The 18,674-nt window shown below is 36.5% G+C and overlaps 2 protein-coding genes across 3 annotated transcripts; both read right to left on the bottom strand.

Moving 5' to 3' along the window:
* Nucleotides 1-1,824: 1,824 nt before the first annotated feature.
* On the bottom strand, nucleotides 1,825-4,847 carry LOC147564819 (scarecrow-like protein 4). Its single transcript, XM_086650143.1, has one exon. It carries the CDS (start codon nucleotides 4,097-4,099, stop codon nucleotides 2,243-2,245), a length of 1,857 nt encoding a protein of 618 aa, XP_086506269.1. The 5' UTR covers nucleotides 4,100-4,847; the 3' UTR covers nucleotides 1,825-2,242.
* A 7,026-nt stretch (nucleotides 4,848-11,873) lies between these two features.
* On the bottom strand, nucleotides 11,874-18,224 carry LOC147564818 (succinate dehydrogenase [ubiquinone] flavoprotein subunit, mitochondrial). Of its 2 annotated transcripts, XM_086650092.1 has the most exons (16): nucleotides 17,788-18,224; nucleotides 17,470-17,664; nucleotides 16,594-16,681; nucleotides 15,478-15,624; nucleotides 15,247-15,387; nucleotides 14,844-14,929; nucleotides 14,664-14,756; nucleotides 14,509-14,572; nucleotides 14,116-14,259; nucleotides 13,666-13,853; nucleotides 13,387-13,561; nucleotides 13,142-13,312; nucleotides 12,726-12,795; nucleotides 12,521-12,641; nucleotides 12,393-12,430; nucleotides 11,874-12,262 (listed from the first exon to the last, which is right to left on the bottom strand). In XM_086650092.1, exons 1-16 carry the CDS (start codon nucleotides 17,890-17,892, stop codon nucleotides 12,160-12,162), a joined length of 1,929 nt encoding a protein of 642 aa, XP_086506218.1. In that variant the 5' UTR covers nucleotides 17,893-18,224; the 3' UTR covers nucleotides 11,874-12,159. The 2 variants fall into 2 exon arrangements, with proteins under 2 accessions (XP_086506218.1, XP_086506224.1); XM_086650098.1 differs by lacking the exon at nucleotides 17,788-18,224 and having other exon boundaries at nucleotides 15,478-16,126; nucleotides 16,177-16,681.
* Between the last annotated feature and the right edge of the window lie 450 nt (nucleotides 18,225-18,674).

Here is an 18,674-nt window from a genome sequence, read left to right as displayed (position 1 = left end):
AAATTGTGAGACGTAATTTCACTAAATATTCTTCGTGTCTAAACTGAGGGAGATATCATAAGGTCAGAAGTTTAAACGGCCTTTATTTTCTAGTTCGAAAATAGCAAACAATCAGTAGTAATGTGTCTGCCACCAACTTGCCAATTCTGCAACTCAACAGCATAGGATCTGCTGGTAGTTGATTTGGGTTCCAAAAGTTAATAGGAGTAAAATTGAATTTTACACAACCTGGGGCCATTAGGTTAAGAAGATTTGGTAACTTTGGAAACTCTGTTCTGTTTAAGCACTAAATAATATACTAATAAATTATATATTTCTACATCATTTCAATTCTTTTTTCAACTTGACCGTTCTATGTCAGTAATTATCAGATGTTGATTTTGTTTAAAGACTAGCTAATCTTGCTGATTATATCTAATGGCCACTTGGATTGAATTGGCCCTAAGGAAAACTAGGTTAAATGGATGGACCAAGTTGAGAATTACTCCATGTTACCAAAAATAAATGGAGTGAAGTCATGAAGATGGGCTCAATTTCTGATAAGCCTGCATGTACAGTGAAAGTGACAAACATTATGAGCTCAATTGGGAGGGGTCGGTTTTGAACCCATTTTTCTGACCCGTCGGGTTATGAGAAAATGACCCATTTCCTTTTCTAGCTTGCCTTTACTCTTTAGCAATTCCAATACAAATTAATATATCAACTAACATCCTTATTTTGATAATAATGATGTTGACACAATTAATCCAAGGTTCCCTGAATCAAATTAACATACTATCTATTTAAATCTTCTCCTTATCAACTAGGGCTGGGAGAACGAGATCCAGTCGTATCCGGCTGCCCGTGGGACTGGCCCGTGAGATCTTAGCAGAAAGGGTAGGACTATGGGTAGGGTTTCTCATCCAGCTCCCAGCCCGTTAAGCCCGTATGTGGAACATCAATTAGAACCCGACGGACTAGCCCGACCAACAAATTTGTCAAATAAAACACTTAACGGACTGGCCCAACCAATTAGTACCCGGGGAGACAATCCCGACTGTACTAGTCTACAACTCTACATTCTGATTTTCCACCCTATCTGGCTTGAAATGAGCCCAAGCCTAAACGGGGTCGGCCCGTTTGCCACCCCTATTTTACCATGGCCAGCGCTTTGGGGAAAGCTAAATAGTTTCCGGGGTGTGAAATTTTAAAGGGAATATGCAAAATTTTGAAAAATTTCCGGGGAAGTATATTTTATGGGGAATATGGTTCAAAATAAAAAACTCTCCCCCTCACCTCCCTCCACCTCACCTCACCTCCCTCCACCTCATCTTCTCTCTCTCTTCTCCGATAAGTCGCCGGCCGGAAAATTTTCCGGCCGACGACCATGAAATTTTTTTTTTTTCTCTCACATCTCTCTCTCTCTCTAAACTCCGGCGAAGGGGGTTTCCCTTCGCCGGAGTTCCGGTCTGTTGAAGTCTTCCCCTCACTTCCGGGGTGTGAAGACTTGGTAAAAAATTGGTCAATTTTGTTTGACAAATAGCTTCTCCACCTCAGCTCTCTCTCTCCACCTCAGCTCTCTCTCTCCACCTCACTTCTCTCCCTCCACCTCATCTTCTCTCTCCACCTCATCTTCTCTCTCTTCTCCGATAGGTCGCTGACCGGAAAATTTTCCGGCCGGCGACCATGAAAAAAAAAAAAAATTTCTCTCACATCTCTCTCTCTCTCTCTAAACTCCGGCGAAGGGGGTTACCCTTCGCCGGAGTTCCGGTCTGTTCTTCAACAGATCCGGCCTTTTACCATTTGGCTATAAAAAAAAAAAAGTAAAATAAATTGGAAAGTAGCTAAAACAATTCATCTCTCTTAATTAAACACTTTTTCTCAATTAAACACTATTTCTTAATTAAACACTATACACAAAATTATACAGAATCCCAAAATAAAACAGGACTAATCTAGGGTTAAAACTCTTTCTGAAAACCAAGAAAAAAAGTTCAAAAAGATCCCACAAAAATGGGGACCAAAGCAAGCAAATTTTCTAATCAAGAAAGAAGCTTCATCTTCATCTACTAGCTAATAACTTTAATGGTGTTGAATCCCAATCCAGATAGAGAAAATACACAATTAAGAGAGTTGTTCTTTTTCTGTGAGGGAAAAACCACTGTATAATTAACCACAAACAAAGAAAACCCACTAAAACATTTTAGAGAGAGAAAGAGAGATAAAGAGAGAGAGAGAGAGGAAGAGGACTAGTTGTCTAGTTTTAACACCATGAAGAAACAGTAAGAAGTGGGAAATCATTCCAAGCTAGAGATAGAAACCCAGGTGGTAATTCTATTAGAGAATACTTAGAACTATAATTATAGTTCCAAAGTAGAATCTTAGCTTGACTAATTGCATAATGACTCAGTCTAACCGATTCAAACCCACAATCTTCCATTAAACTTTTCCATTCTTTATGTTCTTCCATTCTTTCTCGTCTAATTCGACCTTCTTCTGGTCCAACAACACCTGCAATTCTTCTCCCAAACAATAATCTTTCAACCCGAATTCGATCTAAACTATCTCGATTTAGACTCGGTTCAAGTGATTCAAAAACAGAGGAGTAATATCTTAATGCATTCTTGAATCGATCAAAATAACCAACCCGATTCAAACTCGCTTCATACTCTCCTAGAGTGACAACTTTTGGGTTCAACGATTTAGCTAGTTTAAGAGCTTTTTGAACTGTTAGAGGAGTTGAATCCAATAAATTATAGAGTTGAAGCATGAAATTTACTGTCAAAACTTCATCTTGATTGATTTTGAAACTTGACTCACTGAGTTCATTAATTGGGGTTAAAATCGGTTCAAACTCAAAATTAAGATCTAAAAGCTTAGCAAAATCACGAAGACGATTACCAGTTGCTAATAGAGAAGGTCCAGGTGATTTACCCAGTGAAGGAGCTGGGATGCCGGAAATTCGAACCAGTGATGGTTTTCCGGCAGGTCTAGTTGCTAGAGCTTGAAGAAGAGCTGCCCATTGAAGCCCTTGAACTGTACCAAAATCCAAAATGTGAATCCGATTCGATGAAGCTGTGGCTTCAAGAATAGCTTGATTTGCAGTTAAATGAGCGAATTTAGAGTAAGGGCAAGCATCATTTAAAGTTTTGTAAGAAAGGGTAATATCTTCTTCAGAAGAAGGATCGAAATCTGAAAGTGGGTTGTTTGTGATTTCAGAAGAAACCTCCATTAATCTACTGTAAAGAACTTGAGAGAAGTAATAAGAGACTCGTTCAGTGGGATCGCCTTTTTCAGAAACCGATTCCCGAACATGGGTTAGTAATTTAATAGCTTGATTTGGATCCGATTCTGAAATTCTAGCACAATCTAGAAGTGATTTTAAAAGTGGGGAAATGGATTCAGCTTCAGATGATTGAATAGAAATTGGGTCTTTCTGAGGTGTGGGTTGTGATTGTGAAGGAGGGTTTTGCAGTAAATCCTTCCGTAATTCCGGCGGAAGAACTGGTGGTGGGATCCATGAAGAAGATTGAAGTAGGTTTGGGTTTTTCTGATTATCAGAGAAGACGAAAGGGGGAGGAGGAAGATCAGTGTGACTGAGTTGTCTGGCGAACGGATCCGTACTGTAAATCGTGAAATTTGGGTTATTCGAGGGCCAACAGTCGCGAGCAGAAGATGGAAGTTCTGAACTTTCCGTCGAGTCTCCGCCGTCGCCGGCGGCAGTAGCAGCAGTAATTAAGGTTTCCATCCAGTCGTCGGATTCAAAGTCAGTAGAACCAATATCAGAGAGACCAAAGCCAATGGAATGATGATCTAAGTGAGGGAAAGAAGAAAGTGGGTCAGATTCACCACTACCGACAACTGGAAATGGTTCAGAGTAACCACCACCACCGGCGAGACCAAAACCAAAAGAAGATGATGGACTAGTGGAAATATTAGGGTTTTGATGAGGAGCAGTTCCACACCATGAAAATGGGTTATTACCACCACCAACACCACCACTGATGAACTGTTGTTGTTGCTGCTGCTGTTGTAACTGTTGTTGTTGTTGTTGTTGATTGATTACTTGTTGTGCTATCGCCATTAGGTTTCCACTATCGCCGGTGCACATATACGCCATTACTCAGTTGCTCTTTCTCTCTCTAGATATCTCAGACGCTCAGTCCTTGAAGAGATAGTTAATTTTAGAGAGAGAAAGAGAGGATTTTGGGCAGAAGAGGAAGAAGATAGCGAGTGAGAGAGAGAGAGAGAGTAGAGAGGAGAGGGATTTGGGGGTACTTAAGAGGGGAGGAGGTTTTCGAGAAAACCAGTGCGGCCAAACCCAAAAGGAAAAAAAAGATGACCCCACCTCAATGCTAGTAGTACAATTTCATGATATTCACAAAGCCCTTCTTTGTTATGTTAAAACAAGTTTTATTTTTGTTTTGGGTATAAAGATTTTGAGTCTAGTTTGATCCAAATTGACTAACGATAGGACATCTACAAACACAAAAGAAATGGTGGTGATAGTCGAAAACGGTGGTATGACCAGAGGAAGAATGTCATTGTAGTGGTCAGAAATACAGGTGAAAATGGATATTAAGAGTAAAGAAATAAAGACGATGAACTCTAATTAAGATGGCCTCTAGTCAATTTAAAACAAATTGCTTTGACCCAAGTTATTATGTGTTTAGTAATTGATATTATTGTTCCCAAAACAAACACCTATAACGAAAAGGTAGGTTTAAAGGGACTCTATTGGTGTTAAATGCGCAAATCCAAGAGAGAGTTTGTGAGAAAAGGAGACGTCTTTAACACTTAGTGATGTAGATTGTTGCGGAAGCGTAAAAGTAATGGAATACACCATTGTAATTAAACTATACTAATGAAATAAAGCTGATGAAATAAAGATAAAAGCGATAAAACGATAAACTTGATTAATAATAAACGATAAACTTGATTAATAATAAACGATAAACTTCATTAACAATAAACTTGATTCATAATATTCTCTGATCTGAATAACAAGGACAGACCTGACTTCCTTTTATAGGAACTTAGAAACTTCTAGATAGACTCAAACTAGGATTCCTAAATATCAAAGATACTCAAACATAGAAACTTTTAAACCTAGACTTAGTAGGAAATACTAAAACATGGAAACTCCTAAACTCTAACCCTAATGGACTCGGCCATGAGGCCCTCTAACTAGTTCGGCCGTGAGGCCCATCTTGATGGTCTCCATCATACTCCCCGACCGAGAACGAACTTGCCCTCAAGTGAGACTGAACAATGCAATCCTTAATTCCCACTTCGAGCGAATGGTGCATTGGGGTCGAAGGACACCCACTTGGACGAAATAACTAGCTTCAATCTTATAGTGCAAAAAATCTTGCAAAAATAAATGTAGGAAAGAAACTTCCAACAAATTGCAACATCTCCCGTCATCTTTTAATTTGATGAAGAAGACCACAAACACCACATAATATTTTATGGAAAAATCAACCTTGAAATCCTTCACTTGAACGATTTTCCCACGTTCATCTTCGTGTTGCTTATAAACCAAACTCGAATATGGCGTGATCAAATCTAAATCAGAATGAACTGACTTTTTCAAGCTAATAGAGGATAATTCACTTTGTTCTTCTTCTTCCTCAGTCATTGAGAAAATTTTGTTCTTTTTGTCAAAAACTTCTTCTTCAATACCATCGAACACGGTGACCGAAGTAACATTGGAGAACCGTCTACTTGATTCAATCTTTGTCTCCACATATGAAAAATATTCATCTAAAGGAAGAAAAACATACCTGAAGATGCTTTTCAATGTAGTCCAATCGTCTACGAATTTTTTTCCTTGATTAATGAGTCTCCATTGCATTGCATTGAATTGTTCATAGATTCTTTCGGACATATGTTGTTCGATGAGAAAAACCTTATCTTCGTCATGGATATCTTGGTTTATGAACCAATCTTCCATATGTTGAATCCAAAAATTTATATGATATTGACCGTCGAATAGAGGAATTTTAGAGACGGTATTAATTTTTTCTTGATATTTTCGATCAACATAAAATTGTTTTGAATCTCAAAAGGGATCCCAACCTAAACGTGGAAAAAAATTCCAACATTCAAGGAGAGATGTATCCATGAAAAAAATTTCATCTTTCGTTCCCAGATTCTTCAAGCTCTGAATACCAGCTGATATCTTTTCGAAGGGATACCTTTAAAACTTCCTACCTGAAAATAATTTTCTACCCAAGTCACAACAATATTAAGCACTTACGCTATATATATATGTATAGGATTTATGTTAACTATTTATATTTTATTAGTTCAATCAGTAAGAGTAAGGAACAAAAGGTTGTATATACTCCAAGAACATCTATTAAATTAGTGGAGTATATTGTTTCTACTCAAATGAAAACTTAGCTCCTTTATTTTTAATGTTTCTAATTAAATAAGAAATGATTGTTTACTTAACTAACAACACTTGCTAATAAATACAATTACTAACAAATAGTTGATAACCCAATAAAAATGGAAAAATATGTCTTCACCTTTGTATGTTATTAAAAAACAAAAATATTGGAATTAGACTTTCTTTCTAACAAATAGTTAATAACCCAAACACGTCACAAATGGCTAATGTCACATTGTTTGTGGCAGGGGTGATTGTGACTTAATATTAAGTGAGAGTACGAGGGAAAGCTTCGCCTTCCAAATTAATTTTGGAAATGAAATAGGCCTAAGATCATTGCAAGGCGTTCAACAAAAAAAAAAAAATCATTGCAAGGCAAGAGAAGCTTAAGACTGAAATGCAATTCTACCATTCTAGAAAGACCACTCTAACCTAATGCGTGTTTTGCTCTATAATTTCAAACAAGTTATTGATGAACACGGTATTTCAGTACCTACAAATTACATTAGATAAATCTTAAATGACAAAGTGCATGATACCACCACACGATTTTTTAGAGATTCGAAACCGTTGAAGTATATCCTCGTATGAGCTCTTTCACGATTGTTAGATAGGAGAGGGGATGAGAAAACATGAGGACCAGCCCACCATACAACGGCAGCACAAGAAGTGGAAAGAGAGATAGAGCTTCTACATATGTACTAGCAGTTTGAGAGAGAGAGAGTGAGATTGAATGGATTTTTCTAGCTATGGGAAATGAAAATTTAACAGCAAAGCAAAACCAAAATCACCTAGTTAAGTTAACCTTTCTCCTTGGAGGAGTGGTGCTATACTGGAGTGGAGTTGCTCACTAACATCTTACACTTCCTTTCACCATCCCCAAGTTCCAAGGGGTGGCCCATATTATTGCTATTGGCATCCTCTCATGGCCCCAATCTTTTGGGATGTTCTTGTGAAAATGGGATACCATCGACATGGTGCAATGATACAGTGGGTCTAGAAAGACCTTTTTCCCCACTTATCACGTTTTTTCGTCAATGAGGGTCCTGGATTATGTGGTGTTCACTTGGTTCGGTAAAATTTTTCTACTTGAATTCATTTTAATTGAATTGTGACATTTATATCTCTTCACTGGAAAAATCATGGCATCAGAAAAGTATAGCCCAATATTGTGGAGTGCATTTGGGTTTGAGACACTTATAGCTCATGCTCGTAGATTTTGTACACGTTTAGTATTACAAATACTTCGATGAAGTTTTTTTAACACGACGAGTAACCCTAAATCATTTGAGATCTGAATAATTCTATTTGCGGTCATAGATAAGCTATTATGAAGTGGGTAAAAACAAAAAGTGAATGAAAAGGCGTAGTTGTCGCCCAAAATGAGTTATCCTCATAAACAAAGTTAGAATGTATAAACGACAAAAAGAAAAAGAGGTCCCTATGTGTTAGATTGAAAAAACTCAATCTCTGATTTACTTTCACATATCAATCATGACAAGAAAACAATTTTCGAAATCAATAGAAGAAAAGCTATAAGTAATGCTAAGATCATCATAATTTTTTCATTTTCACATGTTAAAATGTGAGGTTCAAAATTAAACACACGTAAATATCATCACAAACTTTTAAATTGTATCAAAACAAATCTTGTCATGTTACACAAGCACTGTTTAATTTATCTACCTATGTTTCTTTTTTCTCGCAGTATACGGTTTTCCCTAAACATCGTGAATGAAAAATAAAAAGTAAAAAGAAGAGAAAATGGGAAACTTTATAATAAACGAAAGAAGAGAAGCACAAAAGAGAAAGGAGGAATGAATGAACGATCAAAAACAAAAGAGACGTATTATCACACACTAACTTATCTATTAGGGTTTATCATCATTATGCAAAGTAGACCATCCCTGTCTCTCTCTCTAGGATTACCCTCCGTTCTTTATGGACGGTCCTAATGGGTCCCGCTTTCTCTTGATACGTTTGACCCCACACCTAAATGAATGTTTACAAGTGGATCTGTATGGGGCCACTAGTTGGAGAACTAGTTTATGACCAATATTTGTCCCGTTTTTATAGTTTTTCTATTCTCTCGTCTCCAATATGGCTGTTATGATAGCATTGTTGATTTTCTCCCGACTAATCTTCATTTCTCACATCTATCTTTTCCTTTTTTTATATTCGACTTCTTTTTATTTTGACCAACAACAGTTATCTAAACATTTAAAATTAATAAACTATAACAATTCGACAAATAAAATTATAAAATTCAATTTTCAATTAATTTTTGAGTTATTTCTTTCTTGATCCCTAGTTTGTGACAGGACAAATTTTTTATCGGCCTTCAAACTTAAAAAAAGTCTTGTTATTTCTTCTTCTCTATCTCTCTTCCTTTTTCGTATTCTCTTCTTATTCTTCTTCTTCTTCTATCTCTCTATATATATCTCCCACGAAGGAAAGGAGCCCCTTAACCGGAGGTAGAAAAATCCAGATCTCGCCTCGTTTCAAATCAGACGAGATCTAACTTCCGTTTGATCTGACTTGAAACCAGACCTTCAAAGTTTGGTGTCGCGACGAAGGGGTTATAAAGAGAGGAGGAGGGGGAGGAGGAGGAGGGGGAGGAGGAGCATGAGGAGGAAGAAGAAGCAGAAGCAGAAGGAGGAAGAAGCAGAAGGAAGAAGAAGCAGAAGCAGAAGCAGAAGGAGGAAAAAGGAGGGGGAGGAGGAGGAGGAGGAAGAGGAGGAAGAAGAAGAGGAGGAGGAAGAGGAGGAAGAAGAAGAGGAGGAGGGGGAAGAAGTAGAAGGATTATAAAAAAAAAAAAATCAATTTTGACGACTAGCGATTTTTGTCGGATAAGATGATGAAGGGGCTAGAGAGATGACATGGTGGCTGTAATATTTTTTAATACTTTTGATGATTAATTTTCATTTTGGCCCCCCAGATTAATTCTTCTAAGAAAGTTGAAATTGTTTGGAGAACTAACCCATATTTAAAATAGAGAGAGAAAAGGGGGTTATAGAAATCAGAAGGGTAATTATGACAACCTAAAAAGATTAGTTATTAAAGTTAACTCGCAAAGTTAATAAAAATGGGTCAATTGTTAATTTACGAAAATAGAGAGCCAAAAAAAGCTGGTCACAAAGTAGTGGGCCAAAAAAGAAATAACTGTTAATTTTATACTAATTATAACTCGTGTAAATTTAAAGAATACAAATTCAAATTGAAACGATGAACTGAACGAAAAATCAAAAAATTTAAGGAGAAATTATTAGTTTTTATTTTAAATCGACTAAGTTCGACCATTACTGAAATAGGTTTAAAACCCAACAACATGAATCAGGCCTAAAACTCGACAAATTTATTACTCCACATTATTTATACCTTTAATAATTCAAGTTCAATAAACTATGGATTCCATCTGAACCTCCCACATTTTAGAGTTTATGTCAATACTTTCAACCACTTGGACAATCAAGTGTTGAGGAGAACTTACAAATTAGATATAAATTTATTAATTAAAAGAAGAGTATTCTTAATTAATATTAATGTGGAGCAAGTAATGCTAAATTTTCCTTGAAGAAAATGAAAAGAAGAAATGTATGCCATGTGAGCATCCAAGGTGGAAAGGATTGTCTGTGGGAGATTGTAAACAAAGTAGTGATGGGTGTAGTGACTTTATAATTTGTTTGTTTGTTTGTGGGATAGAAGTAATAATGGGAGATAGTCAAAAAGCACAATCAAGGGGGAGCGTTCCCCATTCCCATCAATGTGAATCAAAGTGAACCGTAGACAAAGAGGAGGCAGAGAAGTAGTAGTCTTTCATGTCTTAAGAATACTTCCTTATTAAGCTAACATACTCATGGAAGTCATTGTGGTGGAGAAAGAAGAGGGGGCCTTTCAATTGTTGTCTTCTTCAATATAGATAGGACAGAGATTGAGAGGCAAGAGAGCCTTCCATTTTCTTGTTCGTTTTAGATAGAGAAAAGCCTCTTAGGCTTTACATTTCACACATCAAATAATAGACATTTTTCTCCAAAACTTTCACAATCCATCATACAACTCTCCATCTTATAGCACTTCTTAAGTGCGTTTGTTCTTCTTCCTATGACAAGTCTCGAATATCATCATTACACGCTAGGTTAAAAGCATCTCCAAAAGAAAACTCAAGAACTAACTCATCAAATTCTTATGTGTTTAGTCTTACGTTAGATTGTCATTCTTAGGTGGTATGATAGAGATCCTCGAAACTTTTTTGTCTCTGATCCAAATTTCTAAAGTTGTTTTATCTCTGATCAAAATCTCTAATGTTGTTTTGTCTATTTAATGACACGATAACTCTCCGTAAAGAATATTTAGTTATTTTAAATGTACATGAAAAACTTTATTTCTATTGATCTAAGTTTTAGAAAATTATATTTCAACAAATTTGTTTTTAAAAACTTTTAAGTTTTACAATTAATGATATCTCAAGAGGACACTCTAGAAATAAAATGACATATTGAGATATCTCTATTTAACTGCCGCCACATCAATTTAGACATTAAAATTAGGTCAGCGCTTTGGGGAAAGCTAAATAGATTCGGGGGTGTGAAGACTTGGTCAAAAATTATATAGCGGAAATTGGCCGGCCGGCGACCTTCACCGGTGAAGACGATGAGGTGGCGAATACATGAGGTGTAGAAGTTAGAAGATATTCCCCATAAAATATGTATCCCCGGAAAATTTTCAAAATTTTACATATTCCCTTTAAAATTTCACACCCCGGAAACTATTTAGCTTCCCCAAAGCGCTGGCCTAAAATTAACTTGCATCAAATCTTTTTTAAAGAAAAACCTCTATAAGTCTTACGTGATCGTGAGAGTTTCTAAAATGAAGGATTCCATTGATGATGCTCTAACAAAGTACGCATTTCCAATTCGAATATTTAATATTTCACTCAATCCAAATATTTAATATTTCACTCAAAGTATTAATGGTTTAATCAGATTACTTGATCATGTCTAATAAAAATAATTCAAAAATTACTTGTTAGTCTCTTTTGATACAACTTGATGTGTAGTCATTGTTGAAATTATAGACCACTACAATAATTTAAAGCAATGTTGAAAATGCATAATATTATTAATTTATTTGGGTGTAGGACGTTAGTAATCACAACATCATTATAAATTCAACTCTTCAAAAAGAAATCTTGTATGCATCCTTTCAACAACAAAAAGAGTAAGAACTCTTCTGTCCATCCATTGGGTCGACATTATAATGTCTACTACATAGATTTTAAAATACAGGAAGTTGTTGACCAGATATTTTTCATGTCATTAACACCACCAACATCAATATGACTAACTCACATTGACAATGATTAGTATTTGAAAAATAATATCACCATTCATGTTTATTTCTAAATTTTACTATTTTCTTCTTGTTTTTTTTTTGATAAAACACCACTTACCAAATTAAGATATTCCGTTTCTCATTCCAAGTTTTTCATCTTCGTGCATTGGAGTCGAAGGACTAATATATTCATAAGCAACCTTATTTATTACATAAAAATTTTAACAGTTTTCTCACAGAAATAATATTATGTAGCAAACAAATGCCAAATATGCTGATTATTACACTGAGACGACGAAACATATCAACTTCTAGTAAATAACCCAATCAATATATAGACTAACAACAACTGTCGCTAATCTGCAATATAAAAATATTAGCTGGGATTATGATTTCTTACCAGCAATTCCTGTAAGAGGCTTTTTCTATCAGTTTTTAATCAGCAAGAAGTTCTAATAAACACGAGCTTTCGGTGGGAAGGTCTCGACTTCATCATCCAAGGTGTTCATGTGGACTGGTCTATATTCAAGCCGAACCTTTTCTTTCTCCCAGTATCTGCAGATCAAAGTGAACATTAGTTTCACCCATAACTAAAAACAATCTTCAGATTGCTACTGAAATTTCATTATTTGCCGATACAAAATCGGTAAGTTCGAATTGGCATTATTTGGCGAAACGCTCTTACCCTAAAGTGTGTTTCATCCATTTCTCGTCGTCTCTTGTCTGAAAAGATAAGAGATGTTGAATAGGAAGTTAAATAATTATTCAACTTAAATATGTGGATAGAAATGATTAAAATCTGTGAGCAAATACCGTAAAATCTTCACGTGCATGTGCTCCTCTGCTCTCCTTTCTAGCTTCAGCAGAATGCATTGTAATACATGCATTTATCAATAGGTTTTCCAGTTCTATAGTCTCTATCAAGTCGGAGTTCCTGCAGAAGAAAAGTAAATTAGGGTTATGGAAGATGGAAAATTTGTTGATTATGTAATTACCACATCATGGCAGAAATTAGTACCAAATCAGACTTCTATCCTTAAGCTTAACATCATGGAAGCTCTCCCATGCTTTGTCAATTAATTGGCAACCTAAAAAACAAAACAAGTGTAAGCGACAGAAAGCCAAGAATGAAAATATTTCAAACAGGAATGAACCATCCTACGGTATTGTTTGTTTTTCTTTAAGTCACATCTAAAATCTGACTCGAGGTCTGAATTGCCTTGAGTCAGATGTGCCTTTATCTGTCTTGTGATGTCTGACTCCTCCGATTGGCTAATTTTGGGCCCAGACGAGTCAGATCGAGACAATGGGAAAAAATATACCACCTGAGGTCTATAGTTAGAGCAAAGAGAAACGCATGTAAAACCAGACTCCTGTCAAATCTTTTTTGGTGCCTAGTATCGGTTGGATAGCTAAAGAATTTTTATTGCTTACCTTCTTCTAACGTTTCCTGAGTACGGAAAACAGCAGCATTATTTTGCATCACTCTTTGCATATTCAAACGGATCTGAGAAGTTGGCAGTGAACCATTTGAGTTTCTTAGTTTATCCAGCCATGCAATGGTTTTCTCTCCAGCATCACTCTCCAATGGTTTTTGTTTCTCACCTGCAACGTTACCGACGGTATGATAAAATGTACCTTACTGAAAGCTGGAGTGATAATTTATAAAATTGGCTAACCTGGCTTACGGATCTCAGCAACTCTATTAGCACAAGCACGACCAAAGACAACTATGTCAAGCAGAGAATTTGCACCAAGTCGGTTGGCACCATGAACAGATGCACATGCTGCTTCCCCAGCAGCCATTAGTCCAGGAATTACTGAATCGGGATTATCTCCATTGATGGTAACTACCTAACTCGTTTCAAATATAATAGCAATTGAAACTTGGCATGATGATAAAAATTGGGGAAATAAATATCAACAAAAATTCGACAATCTGTAATTCAAAATTTTACCTCTCCATGGTAATTTGTGGGCACACCTCCCATGTTATAGTGAACAGTAGGCAATACTGGGATGGGCTCCTTAGTAACATCGACTCCGGCAAAAATAGCAGCGGTTTCTGAGATGCCAGGAAGTCTCTCCTTCAACACTTCCGGGGGTAAGTGATTCAAGTGGAGATAGATGTGATCCTTTAAGGGTCCTGCACACAATTGTTGATAATATAATCAGGAGAACTTTAAAAAGTAACAAACATCAACGCACACTTTATTTTTGCGCATCTACAGGTGTTCACGCATTGTCTCATTCTATAGTTCGAGCAAATTTAGTATTGTTATATATAACAAGAAACCAACTAGTGTATACTTGTAAGCGGCAATGTTGACCCTTCAATTAAATAAAACACGAAAAGTAAAGTTATCTCCAGTTATGAAGCGACCGTCTGTTTTAAAATGAGAGCATACCTACACCACGGCCTTCTCGAATTTCCATGGTCATCGATCTTGAAACAACATCTCTCGAGGCAAGATCCTTTGCAGTGGGAGCATACCGTTCCATAAACCTTTCACCTTCGCTATTTCTAAGAATACCACCTTCACCTCGAGATCCTAGGTGTACATAAATAGAAAGAATTACCACTAATAAAAAAAAAGAATCCATCTCCACATAAAAAGTTGCAACTTCAAGTCTTCACGAAACATAATAACATAAGTACAATGTGCGGTGAGGTTGTATATAGTGGTGTATTGGATAAACAAAAATGAAGTATGTGGTGAGCAGAAACTTTTCAGCATCCTCCTCATCATAGTTCCTTTCTAATAACAATTCAACGCAAGTAAAAAAGAGTAACTAACAACCTTCAGTTATGAGGCACCCAGCACCATAAATACCCGTAGGGTGGAACTGCACAAACTCGAGATCCTGCAAATGGATGTAAGTCAATATAATGAAAGGAGAAATGGGTTTCTAGGAAGTCAAAATAATCCTGTTAATTAAAGACAAATTCACAGACCTGAAGTGGAAGACCTGCACGCGCGACCATGGCATTGCCATCTCCAGTGCATGTATGAGCTGAGGTTGCCGAAAAGTATGCTCTACCATAACCCTGATAAAGAGACATAGCATTGTATTAGAATACATGTATAACCAATATGATGAGGTAAATGAAGTACTATATAGAACTTATAAGTACCCCTGTGGCCAAAATGGTTGAAGCAGCACGGAAGCGATGTAGAGTCCCGTCCTCCATATTTAAAGCAATTACTCCTTGACAGGTACCTGACCACAAATCGTAAACATATAAATATGTAATGAACAATATTTCTACAACCTATTATATTTATAAGCAGGTTTGGTCCACAAGGACGTTGTGACGAGGTCAAGTAGGTGAGCTGGGAGACAGTAGATGCCGAACTCTTTGAGAGGCCTGAAATAATAATCTTCTGCAGAGAAATGATGCAAATCGGCACCTACACTACGGGATATGATCTAAATCTCCAAAATAAATACAGTGCAGCATCTTTCTAAGCTCAGATTGCCCATTTCAAAAGTTAAGTAAATTGGAAGCAAACTAACAAACTGATTCAGTAACTTACCACTACTATCCATGATAAGATCCAATGCAAAGTACTCCACAAAGAATTGTGTGTTGTGTTTCATTGCTTGACCATACAGAGTGTGCAACAAAGCATGACCAGTTCGATCTGCAGCACAGGCACATCGGTAGGCCTGTCCACCTGTAATAAGAAAATGGTTGAAGCAAAGCTTAGAGAACTTTCAAATAAATAATACCATTGGTTTAATTTTATGGTGAACTACCACAGTACCTTTCCCAAAGTCCAGGCTTTGACCACCAAAAGCACGCTGATAAATTTTACCATCTTCAGTTCGAGAAAATGGTAAACCATAGTTCTCGAGCTCAATTACTGCTTTTGGTGCCTCCCTGCACATGTATTGAATAGCATCCTGGTCACCTAGAAATAATCAACAGGTTTTACATGTCAAGAACAATAAGAAACGCCTCAAGAGGAACTGAATTAAAAGAATGTTGCAAAAAGAAAAAGAGATGTAAGCTTATTGAGAATGGAAATCAATATGATATTGGTGTTGGGACATCCAAAAGCGCATAAGAAGAGTGCCATGGTTTCCAATGATGAATGAGCCATGGTTCGTCCTTTGTCACCGAACTAGAAGAGAAGTCGTCAAGTTCCACAGACATCAAGGAAGCCAATATTCATGGGAGAACTGTCTTGGACCGTAAGGTAAAAGGCAACTGTTAACAGGTTTAGGAGGCTCAACAATGATATTTTGTAGTAAAAAACACTTGGTTATTGAGCCTCAAGTGCTAGAGAGTGTACATTTAAAACCAGAATCATATCATTGGCTAATTTCTTGCCGACCCTTTAGAGAATTTGTACTAGGCGTTTCAGGTAGAAAAGGTAAAGTTTCTCAAAGTGGTTTGTCGTGGGTAAAATGCTTTAGCCGTTTCACATATAGATCATTGAATGATCTCATCAAAGGTGAACGACCTCTATTGGTTACTAGATACTCTCCTCCCACTTGCGTACCGCGCAACCCGAAGTCTTTGTAAAAATCTATAAACTAGACTAGTTGGGTAGTTAACTACAAGAATTTTTTAGTTAACCTGTTAAGTTGCAAGTTTTGTGGAGATAGGATGTGTAGGAGTAGGTTTATATATTATAAATGCACCATAAGAGTATATATTGTCTAGAAAAATAGTACTAAACATACTGCGAAATGGTGTATCGAAGAAGTATCCCCTAGTGTACCCAACACTCACATGGTAGTGTATAGTGTACCGTGTACCACGTATCGGAGTGGACGGTGTACCAGGTAACATTTCTCCTCCCAGTGCCAAATCAGTTTACCAAAGTACACTAGATATTAATGTAAAGCTGATCCAGTTTAAAGAATTAGCTAACCTAGCCAATCACTTCCTTTCACTGTATCGTACATGTGCCACCTCCAATCATCTTCACTCATATTTCCCAGTGCTGCATTTATACCACCCTGCAAAGGTGCACCAGCTTAAATTAGTAACACATTCAAGTATTGGAATATGACAAGCATCTGCAAGCAATTAACAGGAATGGTTCCGCCACAACTAATTAGAAAGAGCTTCGGCCAGCTCAGAAGAATCACGCAAGGATGTTTTAGTCTTAGAAAGGAAACGGAAACATCTTCCCCGCGTCTTTTAACTTTAAGTTGCATAATATTGCAACTTCTATAAACAATTTATGCCGTGGTTTTTGTATATATTCCATTAGTATATAAACCAAATTAAGCGCAAATATTTTGACAGTAGAACAGAAATGACTGGTACAAATTCGCTTTTTGGTGTTTAAGATGCATATGGTAAGACAGTGATACCCGAATTCTATAATTTGAATTGATCAATGTAATAACGTTTATACAGCTAAACTCGCATGTCTCACATAGTAATTAAATTATCGAACGCCCCCTTTAGGATTGTGCACTTATATCGGAATAGAACCTAATACCCATACAAACTCTGAAATATAGGAGATAGTTTAGCGGATTAGAAATTGGAACTTGAAGAAAAAAAAAAAAGCTGATGTAGCTTCTAGACAATATAAAAGCACAAACTTTATCAAGAATTCCCTTAAAAAAAGCTGATTTGATCATCTAAAACAATCTCTCTCCTCTCAGAAAACGAATTCATTCCCAATTCCAATCAAAATACGTTCCTGAAATTGTGGATTACCCAAGATATTTGGAAGAAGAAGAAGTAATGTTATTGATTGTAAATTAAAATCTGAGAATGAATTTGAACATACTTGAGCGGCGACGGTGTGAGAGCGAGTAGGGAAAAGTTTGGTGATACAGGCAGTATTAAAACCATGTTCAGATAATCCGATGGCTGCTCTGAGTCCAGCACCACCGGCTCCGACAACAACTGCATCGTACGTATGATCAACAATTGTATATGAAGAAGATCTTCCTCCTGTTCCTGTTCCTGCTCCTGCTCCTGTCTGTAAAAATCAAAATTTTAGATCAGAACAAATGAAAATAAATTAAATTTGAAAACAGATTGATTGGTTAAGAATGAATGAGAGATTAGAGGATGAGGAGGAGGAAGAAGAGAAGGTAACTACGGATTCAGTAGAGAGAAATCTAGAAAACAAGGGTTTGATAGTTTGGTTAGAAATGGATCTGTTGGAAGAAGAAAGACCGATTCCTCTTGAAATGCACCGCCACATCTTAGTACTAGTAATTTTCTCTCTCTCTCTCTCTCTCTAAAACTCTCTCTTTCTAAAACTTTCTCTCTCTAAAAACTGTCTGGTTTCCGATTTGTGAGAAATATTGGTTGTGAAGAAGAAGAAGGAAGAAGAAGAATAAGGCAGGAGGAGGAAGAAGGGAAGTCCAAATGTAGATAGACAAAATATCAATATCATGGAAGCGCGCGCTTTAAGGTGATGACTAAGGGCACACAATACTTCCTCACCCATAAATCGACCCTCATTTCACTTATATTTACTATACTACCCAACTCCATCTTTTTTTATTTGGAGGTTGGACTGAAAGATCCGTTATGTTTGAATTACATCAATACATTATGATTATAATATACAATACATCATGAATTTCGTTGAACAATATAACCTTGTAAAGGTCGTATAAAGATCCTTATATTCGTCCTATGGAGTCTTAAAGTTCATCTATTCTTATTTTTAATTTATTTATTTTCTAAATTACATTATATAAATTTTGATGATAAACAGTTTCTATCGAAATTCGATCTGAAAACTTCATGGATTTAAGGAGTGTCCAACTACTGCACCAAAAAGTGGTGAACCCTGACTTCTAACGTCATTACAAATATATAACATACTACTTTAATAACCGACTCATTAACTTAAATGATAGTAATTTAGTAGGAAGATAGATTAACGATTTGGAAGAAGGGTGTCTCTCCTCAAAGGGATAGTCAGATTCTTAAGTAATGCTTGTTTTTTCATTTAATTCAAATCCAAGGGTACTT

This window comes from Eschscholzia californica, unplaced genomic scaffold, assembly GCF_041429995.1.
Source record: "Eschscholzia californica isolate CP2 unplaced genomic scaffold, dmEscCali1.0.p SCAF_1, whole genome shotgun sequence".
Lineage (NCBI taxonomy): Eukaryota > Viridiplantae > Streptophyta > Magnoliopsida > Ranunculales > Papaveraceae > Eschscholzia > Eschscholzia californica.
The sequence above is the reverse complement of the archived record's forward strand: the minus strand, read 5'-3'. Positions and strand labels throughout refer to the sequence as shown.